Source organism: Pistacia vera, unplaced genomic scaffold (assembly GCF_008641045.1).
Source record: "Pistacia vera cultivar Batoury unplaced genomic scaffold, PisVer_v2 Contig462, whole genome shotgun sequence".
NCBI classification, from domain to species: Eukaryota; Viridiplantae; Streptophyta; class Magnoliopsida; order Sapindales; family Anacardiaceae; genus Pistacia; species Pistacia vera.
The window spans coordinates 1498368-1510176 of NW_022196293.1; the positions used below are offsets into that span (position 1 = coordinate 1498368).

General features: G+C 45.0%; 1 protein-coding gene across 1 annotated transcript; it reads left to right on the top strand.

Annotated features, from left to right (window-relative positions):
• The first annotated feature begins 3530 nt into the window (after positions 1-3530).
• On the top strand, positions 3531-4721 carry LOC116145594 (S-adenosylmethionine decarboxylase proenzyme 4). Its single transcript, XM_031431049.1, has one exon. It carries the CDS (start codon positions 3674-3676, stop codon positions 4706-4708), a length of 1035 nt encoding a protein of 344 aa, XP_031286909.1. The 5' UTR covers positions 3531-3673; the 3' UTR covers positions 4709-4721.
• The last annotated feature ends 7088 nt before the right edge of the window (positions 4722-11809 follow it).

Sequence of the window (11809 nt, forward strand, 5' to 3'; positions counted from 1 at the left end):
TAAAAAGGCTTTTACTTCAACATTTACACTCTACCCATAAGTGGCAACCATAATAAAATCAAGTTCCATTTTCTTTTATCATTTCTCTTTCTATTTAATCCCCAATTCCACCAAATTAATAAAGTGATGATGGAAAATGTTGGTGTACAGAAACTTAAAATGTACGGGAAAGTGATAGTAATAGTAATAACAGTAGATAGAAGTGTAAAGGGAAGGCAAGACTCAAGAGTGAGAGAGAAGATCAATATTGTTATTGTCACAAGTCACACAGTAGAATGATGCTTAATTGCGTGGAGCAATCGAGAGAGATGTAGATTCTTATTGATTTTTCTTCCTTTTTCTTTTATATATATAAATAAATATAGAAAATAGAGAGAGAGCTAGCTGGGTCAGCACGAGGAATGATGTGGCGTGTTAATTGTTCAATATGCCTTCAAAATCGAGATAGATTTTAGGCCGTGGTTGCCTGGCCTGGCTGGGGCTCGAGGCAAAACTTCACACTCCCACTCATTTTGATATATGGGTTCGTGACTTTGTGGGGGCAACTCTTAACATTATATTTTTATGCCTAGTTAAAAGCTGCCTAACGTGTCTTGTTTAATTTCCCTTCTAAATTCTTTCCCCTCTCAATCTTGTGGTTGTGGGTGCCCATCATCATCCAACTCCACCTTAAATTATTAATTACCCATCTAGCTCTTGGACCATTTTTTAGAATGCATGATTTGTCACTCTGTGATTCAAAATGACTAGTTTTAGGGAGCTAATGATATTAAGTTTCATGTTAATTAAGTTGAAGATGGAGATGTATTATAATTAATGGATGTCATTGTCTTTCCACTCGCAGACAATATGAAAAAAAAAAAAAAAACAAGATCCATTATGAACAATCAAAAGCTTGAAGATAGAGGAACCAAACCAATAGATGCATGAACATTTGTATTGTGTGCAGTTGATGATAATGCTTTTGCGGTTTTGCCCAACAATTCAATGCTGAGAAGTGTTAATCAAGCAGTGGAGCTTATAGCTATCAAACCCATGTGTCCATTTAGTTTTGGTTTTGGTTTTCACGAGTGATGATTGGACTAATTGAAATCCAAGATAGATTTTGAAGCCTACAGAGACAACCCACCTAATCCAGATTGTCCAAATAAAGGAAAGTAATATATTGATGAAATTACTTGAGATAAATGAAAAGAGTGGTGGGGCTTTGTACAAAATTTTGTACAATATTTATGTTGTGCGCATGGTACAGTAGCACTCAGGAATGCTCATTAGTGTTCCAGTAATTTACAAGGCAAAAATAAAATGCCACATGTGTGGAAAAAATGTGCGCGTGCAAGGATGGATGGCGGCTAAAGCCACTTGGGCAAATGCAAATGTCGCCCAATAAAGGACCTGGTGGGGACTTTATGTTTGATAGAAGATCAAGAATGGAGCCTTATGTGCTAAGAAGTTAGGGCACAGATTGGATGATGTGTAGTTGCGTAGGGCCAGCCACGGCGGTTGTCGGGGGCACATTCAACTGATTAGTGGGGCCAATCATGGGGGGCTTTAGCCTAGGCTTCCATGATTAATTATTATTATTAGAGTTTGGAAAGAGGAAGAGGAAGATTGAAGAAGGAAGAAGGATGAGAATATCCTTTTCTTTGTCCCTCCAAATTAACCCAAAGTTACATTGAATTAAGATTTTGGATACATCTTTTCATGTAAAAAGGCAAATGGGATTTTGTTTTGAGACTTTTTAAGTAAGATTTAGTTGAAAGTGGTTGACCATTTTTGTGAGAATTTTGGGTTAGTTGTTTGTGAAAATGCCTATGTGAATGTGAAAGATTAGATAATGTTTTTGAGTTGAGTTGGGTTGGGTGGTGCGCGTGCAGCACAAGAGGTGGGAATGTGGTCATAATGGGGGCTGCCAGCCACCCATAATATTATTCATGACGCATACAATCTGAATCATTTCTTCTCTTCTCTTATATTTTTTGTTCATTCTAATTAAACTCACCATTAATATGTCTTTTCTATACCTATCTTCTACTGATACTTTAGATTTGATCATGTTGAAGAATTATTAGTATAATCTTGTATATAAAGTCTTAAATAACAACCAACAATAGTGGGAAAACGTGATGATAATATAAGGTAGTTCAATTCAATTAGGAAACTAGCACCAAAAGCAAACCAACCACTAATTACTCCCATAATTTTATTCCTAATTTAATCATCAGGACTACTAGGAGCTACTTTCATTTTTTTTCTGAATTAAAAACAACTTTCAACATTAATTCAATTACTAGGAATAAATAAGTATATTGTACGAGTATAATTGAATTATGGAACATAAAGGCATGAAGACAAAAGGGTTTGGGTTAGAACTATGTGATTATAGCATAAACTTTTCATCAAACTCATGAAAAGTAGGTATAGTATTGAAGCTGATGGTGTTTGAAAATGAATTAAGTAAAATAGTAAATAATGTTGGGTTAAGGGGGTGATTGTGAAAAAAAAAGAGAGAAATAGATGATACTGCCTCCTACTCCTACATGAAATTGCATGGAGAATAGAAATGATGTAGAATGCTTTTGATTTCACGTACGAGGGGCCTCCCTAATTCAAGGATATTCTCATTGTTTATCTGCCACGCCTGATTCCTTTTGTTTTTTTGTTTTCTGTTTTGCGAACTTGCATAATTATTTTTTGATGGTATTTGGGCACGTCTACCCTTTTCTTAATTAACACCTGCCGTCTTTGCTATCGACAAATCTGTCCCTATTCATTTCATCCTCCCTATTCTTTTCACTTTTGCTCATTAACTATTTCATCATAATCTTTCAGTTCTCTTACCCAAGCTGATGATATATTGTTGTCATGCATCCACAGACATTTAGTCTTTTGTTTATGATTATGTTGTGTGTTTAAAATTTAACTTTCATGCCCTAGAATTGACCCAAATCCATCTTAATTACCGGTTTTAAACTTGCTTTACACTGTTTGCCTAATTTCTTGTTAAAAAGAACCCTAAAAGTTGCTCAATGATTTGATGATCCCATACTAATTCCCAGTTTGTTGGCTAATCACTTAATTTGACTGGGTTTAACTGGCTAAATTTTTTTTATTACTCATTAACCCTGTTGGTAAAAGGAATTGCATAGTCCATGATATTGTCAAAACAGAAAAATGGTGATTGGAAGATTAACAGTTTGGCAGCGATGGAGGAGAGGATTAAATGGAAGCATGCGCGTAGGCATAAAATGGGATTGCCGTGCCTGTTCCTGTCTGATGAAAGATATATTTTGAGATTTCTCCCAATCTCAATCTTTCACGCACAAGAAAATAAAAATAGAAAATTGTGAGAAAAAAAAAATTGTAACATATACCATCATCTTATTCACTTCATTATGCCTGCAATCATGATTCTTGGTTGCCTCACCCGCATGCCCCCCTCTCCCTCTCTCTTACACCCCACTCTCTCTCACTGATCAGCCACCTATAAATACCATTTAACCTTCCATTCTCTCTCACCTTCCACTTTCTCACGCCACTTCACTATCACAAACATACATTCATACATACATACATTAACACTACTACTGCTAGCTTCCACTTAGACATATCACAAACACTTACATTCTTTCAAGTTTCTCATCATCTTTCTGCCTTTGTTATTCATTTTTCTATGGCTGTTTCTGGGTTTGAGGGTTTTGAGAAGCGCCTAGAGCTTCATTTCTTTGGTGATGACCCTGTAGTGATTGACATGGGTCTTCGCCTTCTTGATTTCGAGTCTATTCAAGAAGTTTTGGATGCTGTGCAATGCACTGTGGTTTCTGCAGTTGGAAACCAATATTTTGATGCCTACGTGTTATCAGAATCGAGTCTCTTTGTTTACCCCACCAAGGTCATTATAAAGACCTGTGGGACAACTCAGCTCCTCAAATCCATCCGTCCATTGATGAACTATGCTCAGGATTTGGGCCTCAATTTATGCGCCTGTAGGTACACCAGAGGCAGCTTCATCTTCCCCAAAGCTCAACCTTTTCCTCACACCAGCTTCAAAGAAGAAGTCATTTACTTGGAAGAGAATCTCCCCATCAATCTTTGTTATAGAAAAGCTTCCGTTATGCCCTCCAAAATGCCCTCTCATTCTTGGCATGTCTTCACCGCCAGTGACCAAACTCATCTCGTTGCACAAACCATGCCGGCTGAAATTACATTCACCATGGAGATATGCATGACCGAGCTCGACCGTGTCCTCGCTCGTAAATTCTTCAGGAGAGCAAATGACGGCAAAAACGGCGACACAGCTGGCAAAGAAATGACTGAACTCACCGGCATCGACGACATCAATCCAAGCGCCATTATATGCGATTTCGCGTTCGACCCATGCGGCTACTCAATGAACGGCATTGACGGTGATCGTTACTCCACTATCCACGTCACCCCGGAGGACGGTTACAGCTACGCCAGCTTCGAATGCGTGGGGTCCATTTACGACGATCATGACGATATCGCGAAGATGTTGAAGAAGGTGGTACAAGTTTTCAAGCCTGCAACTTTTTCAGTGTCAACAACATGCAGTAGCCATGAGGTGTGGACACATGTAGCACGTGCAATAGAGCCACTGGGTTGGAAATGCCGGAGTTGTGTAATGGACGAGTTTCCGGCGGCAGGAAGTGTGGTGTTTCAAACGTTCACGGTGGCTCGCCGGAAGTAGTAGATAAACTAAAAGAGAGATATATTGTGGGGGGTGGGGGTGGGGGTGGGGGATAGGGATTAGGGGTTCAATTAATTAGTTGGGAAATTTTTAGGGGGCGGTGATGATGTGATTGGGTGAAAAGGGTGATGAATGTGAGGTTGACTTGTGTAGAAAGATAAAAACTAAAAGGCAAAGAGGGGAATTGGGATCACCATGATAATGCACCCCACTTAGGCAGGTCACGCCTAAGATTTTTGAGCTTATTTTGTAGTGGTGGGGGGATTATTAAAAAAAATCCAAAAAGCCAAGTGTTGGAGGTTTAATATCAACTTCTTCTTTTTTTCTTTTTTTAAATTTTAATTCATATTTCCATTGATATGTTTCTCTCTTGTATGTTTTTAGTATGTTCATGATGCAAACAACAATCACTCGCGCTATTTCTCATTCTCTTCTTCTTCTCTTCTTCTTCTTGTACGATAGATAGATGTTGTTACTGTGGATGGAAACTGCATGGGATTGGTGTGCGGTGTAAAAACGAAAAGTAATATATTTGTTTGTGGGAGTCGGAGTCAGCAGGCTTTCTACATTACTATTTACGACCCTTTGCTGTTGTTTTGTCGTGTTGTTACATTTTAATATTTAATATCACCAGACCATAATTAGCTTCCCTGTATTTTTCCTACGTCCACCCATACTCACATGCCTTTCCAATACCCATACGTTATTCCTTTTCCTTTTTTCTTTTTTCACTGTTTCAATGTCTTTCCTCTTCCTCTATCATCTCATCGCTACTATCACAACTCTGCCTTTTGTGCCACAAACTTGTGTCTGATATGCTGCTCATGCTAACGCTATAACTTTTTCATTTCTCCTAATGCTATTACACTTTCAAACACTTGTAAACAAATTCCTCTAACAAACGTGAATGAAATATTGAAAATAATAGAACAATTATATTATGCCTGGGAAAATAAAGGGCTGACGTGGGAAGTCACGTGAAGGGTGACCTGCTCCCGTCAGAGCAACACGCACACGTCAGGCCTGTTAAATGATATGGAGCTCACACGCGTCCATTTCCCTGCAATGAATCGTGCGAAGTCAGCTTGGGAAGAGACAATGGGACATAAAGCCGGATTATATTCTACAATCACACCAACCCATGATTTAATGATGATTACACGCTTCAGTTGGATATAAATGAAGAAGACCCCTTCATTAAGGGATTCGGCCATTTTACACTTGAGAAACTCTCTCTCTCTCTCCTGTAAAAACTTTACTTTTTCAACTCTTCTGATCAGTCCGCTTTTGCGACCGACCACACTAATCAATACAAATCAGTGGACGTAGGACTTGCTACCTTAGCATCCAAACCACTTTAAAAACTCTCTTGCATTTATTTCACTACATATTTCATTTTCACATGTATTTCTTAGCCAATCAACGTTACGCACGTGACAATTCGTTGGTGCCAAAATCCAGCATCAACAATTTGGCGCTAGAAGAGGGGCTGTTAGTATCTACCCTTCATCAGGAGAATCTTTGACCTACTGGTCTTACAGCGACAAATGGCCCGCCAATCTGAGCCTGAGCAGGTCAACCAGCGTGCCGAAGGGTCCCCCTAGCCCAGAGGGACACCCCTTCCAACGTATCTCCAGTTTCGCAAAATGCTGCTGGGAATATCCTGGCAGCTCCGCAACTGGACCCTGCCATCAGAAGCTACCTGGAAGGTTCGACAATACTCTCCAGACGGTCAACCAGAGGTTGGACCGTTTGGACCGAGCATGTCTCTACGACCCGGAGCGGTACAACCGCCAAAGACGTCTGCAGTCGCGCGAAAGCGCAGCAGAGCGATAGCCCGTGCCGCGAGCACTGCAGCGCGTAAGCGCAAGGGTAAGCAAGTGGCAAAAAGTAAGCCTACGGCTCCCAAGGGCCAGCGAATACAAGCGCCCCGAGCGGTGTCGGCAAAGTTGAGACTCGGTGAAAAAGTGAATCCCGAGCTGTCCCATGCCACGCGCAGGCACACCCAACAAATGCTGGCGCGGTGATTCCTATCACCACCACAGAGCGATCCCGATCGTTATGCGGGTGGCCCCCACACCTCGCGGGCGGTTCGTACCACCGCGAGGGTCTTGAAAATACCCCGCACAATCCATCGCCTTCACACGCCTCTAGTCAGCGTGTGTCAAGTGCGGCTGGAAATACCGCCGAGGCGAGAGAAACCGACCTCCGAACTTCCTGAATCGACAACCGAAGGCAGGCTCGCACGGGTGAAAGCAACCCCCAATTGGCTCCGTTCACACAAATTGAGGCTGCAGCGAGCTCTGGACAGTTAAGGAGTAGCAAAACGAACAGGCGCAGTCGCCTCTGCATCCCCTTTCTCTCCCGAAGTGCTAGCTGCCCCACTTCCACCAGGGTTCAAGATCCCAGATATGCGGCTGTTCGATGGAAACCATGATGCAGGATCATTTATATGAGTTCAACCCTGTGGAGCTCCACCAGGTTTCGACCTTGCAAATGCCGTTGTTGGCCGTGACGCTGACTTCTCACATCAAACGATGGTTAAGGTCGCTCCCAGCGGGATCGATCAGTTCGTGGCCTCAGATGAGCAGACGTTCCTGCGCATTTCCAAGCCACGGAAATTTTCAATGCCTTTGAGCTCCCTCAGCAACATAAGGCAAGAAAGAGAGAATCCCTGCAATCTTACATGATCGCTTCCACAAGAACTCAACAAGGTGGCTCATGCTCCAGAAGAGTCCATCCAAACTCTTATAATAGCTGGAGTTCGCCCGCAAACCGACCTGTGGAAGGAACTGCAAGCTGAGGACGGTATTTCCCTCACCAGGTTCTACAACCTGGCAGAAAAGTATCTCCGAATAGAATTCACTGGCGGCACTCCGCCGTCGCGATCACGCACTTCCGCAGTATGCCTGGGTGGGGAGATAATAGGCAGCTGATCGCAAAGGAGACATTGCCAATCAGCGAAAAGGAAGAAACCCCCGCTAGGCAGAAAAAGTCCTATGCTCTCTTGTTCCTCATCGCGACCGCGACGGGACTCAATACACTCCGCTGAATGTGTCCATTCTGCAATCCTTGATAAATCCGAGGAGGCCAGCCTGCTCGTTGAGCGCGAACCCATGAAAACCCCTGCTACGGCCAGAAACAGCAAAAATACTGCCGTTACCATCGGGATAATGGGCATCTCACTGATGAGTGCCGAGCTCTAAAGCAGGCTATCGAAGAGCTCATCAAGAAGGGGCACTTCAAGGAGTACATTAATGTCCCCAAAGAAAACCAAGGGGAATGAAAGAAAAAGCACCGTGATCGCAGCGGGTACGATGTGTTAACATAATTTTCGGAGGTCCGCACCTCGCGGGAAACACGCGAGGAGCAGGAAAGATATGCTCGCGAGCGCACCATGACCCGATCAGTGATGAACACTTCGCAGCGACCTCAAAAGCCAGAAAAGAGGAACCAATCACCTTCTGCGAGAAAGAGGCAGCTCGCTTGCACCATCCTCATGAGGATGCTCTGGTGATCACGCCCCTGATAGGGTGTCATATTGTCTGCAGAATGCTTGTGGAAAACGGAAGCGCTGTGAACATTCTGTTCAAGTCCGCTTTCGATAGAATGAACCTAGTCGAGGCCGACCTGAAGCCAGCCTCGATGCCCTCTGTACGGTTTTACAGGGATCACCTGATCCTCAACGGAACAATCTAGCTCCCAGTCACGCCGGCGACTACGACGAGGTGACTAGGGTTCCCGATTCTTGGTCGTGGACTGCCTATCGGCCTTCAATGGAATCTTAGGGCGACCTCTACTGAAACTTTCAGGGCAGTCACTTCCATTTATCATCTCAAGATGAAGTTCCCCACTCCTCGGGGATAGGGGAGTAAGCGATCGCAAAGCGCATCTCGCGAATGCTATGTAAAACGGTCCAAATGGCCGACAAGGGAAAGGGCATTCCGCGATGTGCGCCCCGCCAGGCCATGGCGATCAGCCGGATCGAGCACCAGCCTAGTCCACGAGGATAATATAGATCCGTGAATTCAGGAAATCCCCCCGACGGCCGGTTGAGGATCTGTCCGAAGTTTCATTTGATCCAAAAGAGCCGAGCCGAGTCCTAAAGATCGGAAGCTGTCTCAACCTCAGCTCGCTTCCGAGCTGGTGAGCTCTTGAAGGAGAACATTGACGTGTTCGCCTGGTCGCACGCAGATATGGTCGGGATCAGCCCGGACATTATTTGCCATTCACTGAACGTCAGCAGTGAAGCCAAGCCAGTTCGCCAAAGAGAAGGCGATGGATCCAGAGCGGTACGCCGCATTAAAATCAGAAGTGGAGAACCTTCTCCAAAATGGATCTGTTCGCGAGGCTCTCTACCCGACCTGGGTTGCTAACCTGGTCCTAGTAAGAACCAAATGGCAAGTGGCGGACCTGCGTACACTTCAGCGACCTGAACAAAGCTTGCCCAAAAGACGCTTCCCCCTGCCAAGAATCGACCAGCTCGTTATGCCATCTCGGGCCACGACTATTAAGTTCATGGATGCATATTCGGGGTACAATCAAATCCCGATGTATAAACCAGATAGGAGCATACGACCTTCATTACGGACCGGGGGCTGTACTGTTACAAAGTCATGCCCTTCGCCCTCAAGAATGCAGGTGCGACCTATCAGAGGTTAGTCAACCGAATGTTCTCCGACCAGATCGGGAGACAATAGAGGTCTATGTGGACGACATGCTGGTCAAATCCCGGTCGCCTCAGAGCATATTACGCATCTTGCTGAGATGTTTGACATACTCCAGCTCTACAGAATGAAGCTGACACCTCTCAAATGTTCATTCCGGGGTATCGTCGGGAAAGTTCCTGGGATATATGGTCATCAGCGGGGCGTAGAAATAAACCCCGAAAAGATTCAAGCTCTGCTCGAGATGGGGAGCCCGACCAACAAAAAGCAGGTCATGAGTCTGAACGGCGAATACGGCACTTAGTCGCTTCATATCAAGGCTAACGGACCGCTGTTTACCATTCTTCAATGTTTTGAAGGCCAATAAAAATTCGAGTGGACTTCCGAATGCGAGCAGGCTTATCCAGAGTATAAAAGAGCATCTCGGGAACCACCTCTCCTCCTAAGCCTCTTCCACAAGAAATCCTGCTCATCTACATGTTCGTGTCTCAGTTCGCGTCAGTGCAGCTTTAATACGGGAAGAGGAAAAGCTCAGTGGCCAGTGTATTATGCAAGTAAGCGTCTATCGGATGCCGAGATGCGGTATCCGAAAATGGAGCGACTAGCTTTTGCTCTGCTGGTCGCGTCCAGAAAGCTGCGACCTTACTTCCATGCCCATACAATCAAGGTAATGACAAATTACCCCCTCGCAGGTCCTCCAGAAGCCAGAGGCCTCGGGTAAACTGCTCAAAGGGCCATGAACTGAGCCAGTTCGACCTAAAGTATAAGCCCAAGTCGACCATCAAAGGGCAGGCGTTGCAGACTTCATCTCGGAATTTTCCTATCTCCCAAGCAGCTACAGTCTAGCGAAGTCGGCAAGAAACTATTCAGAACCTGTCGACCTGGAACCTCTACGTCGACGGTCATCAAACAGGAAAAGAGCCGGTGCGGGTCTTCTCCTGGTGACCCAAGGGGTCTAATTCATGGTATTCTCTGGTTCGGGTTTAAGGCGACCAACAACGAGGCCGAGTACAAGAAGCCCTGCTCGCCAGGTTGTGACTTGCCAAAGAAATGGGCGCAACCGCGATTAGCATTTACACGACTCTATGCTGGTCGTCAACCAGATTCTAGGGAATACCAAGCCAAGGAAGAGAACATGGTCCGCTACCTGAAAGAAGCTAAGGTCTTCTGGGTCGTTTAAGCACTTTGAAATCGCTCAGATCCCTAGGGAGAGCAACTCTATAGTGGACGCTTTGGCAAAGATAGCCTCATCATTAGATTCTGAGGCTCCTGATACATTCCTTTTCGTTTCGTCGATGCTCCGACTATCAGCTCGACCGACAGGCCGTGAATGTGGTTCACGCAGATTCCTGGATGACTCCCATTCCAGTACCTCAAGGATGGATCTTGCCAAGCGATAAGGTCGAGGCAAGGGTCCTGCAAGTAAGTCTGCTCGTTTCACACTCATCGGGATCAGCTGTACAGGAAGATTCAGTGCCCCTCTCCTCCGATGTGTAACCAGTGAAGGGCAGACTACATCATGGGAAATTCATGAAGGGATCTGCGGTAACCCATAGCAGCTCGATCTCTGCGAACAAGGTTGTTCGTCAGGGATATATTGGCCTCGAATCCAAGAAGATACGCACAACTTTGTCAAGAAATGCGACAAGTGCCAGCGGTTCGCGAACATTCCGCGAGCCCCATCTCACAAGCATTACTATGTCAAGCCCTGACCGTTTTCCATGTGGGGGATCGACCTTATCGGCCCATGCCAGTTGGAAAGGGAGGGGTCAAATATGCCGTGGTCCGGTAGACTATTCACAAAGTGGGTTAAAGCTGAACCGCTAGCCGCGATCACGACACGAAAGCTAAAGGCCTTCGTTTTCAAGAACATAGTGTGCCGCTACGGAATTCCTCACACCCTCATCTCAGATAATGGAAAGCAATTCGATAATGAGGAGTTCAAGCAGTTCTGCGACAGCTGGGCATCCATAAAAAATTTGCCTCAGTCGCCAGACCGCAAGCAAATGGCCAAGTTGAAGCAGTCAACAAGACCATCAAGCACACTCTGAAGGCCAGCCTCGGGTACCAAAGGAAATTGGGCTACGATCTCCCTGAAGTCTTATGGGCGTACAGGACAACTCCAAACCCTCACCTCGGAAACCCCTTTTTCGCTAGCCTATCTGCAGCAATGATCCCTGTAGAGGTCAGATGGTTCCTTTGGAGGACTTGTACAATGAGGATGAAAACGAAGCGCTTATGAGAGCAAGTTGGATCGGTCGAAAGCATCGCACAACGGCTTCGCTGAGGATAGCACCTTCAGCAGCGAGCAAAAAGGTTCTTCGACTCAAAGTCAAGCGAAGAGACTTCCAGGTTGGAGACTTGTGCTAAAGGAAGTTCTCCTCGGGACCAGAGAGCCAAGTGCGGGGTACTAGGACCTAATTGGGAAGGTCCG

Bases quoted from the DNA above. Each gene is read 5' to 3' on its own strand.
- LOC116145594 (XM_031431049.1), top strand. From the start codon at position 3,674: ATGGCTGTTTCTGGGTTTGAGGGTTTTGAGAAGCGCCTAGAGCTTCAT.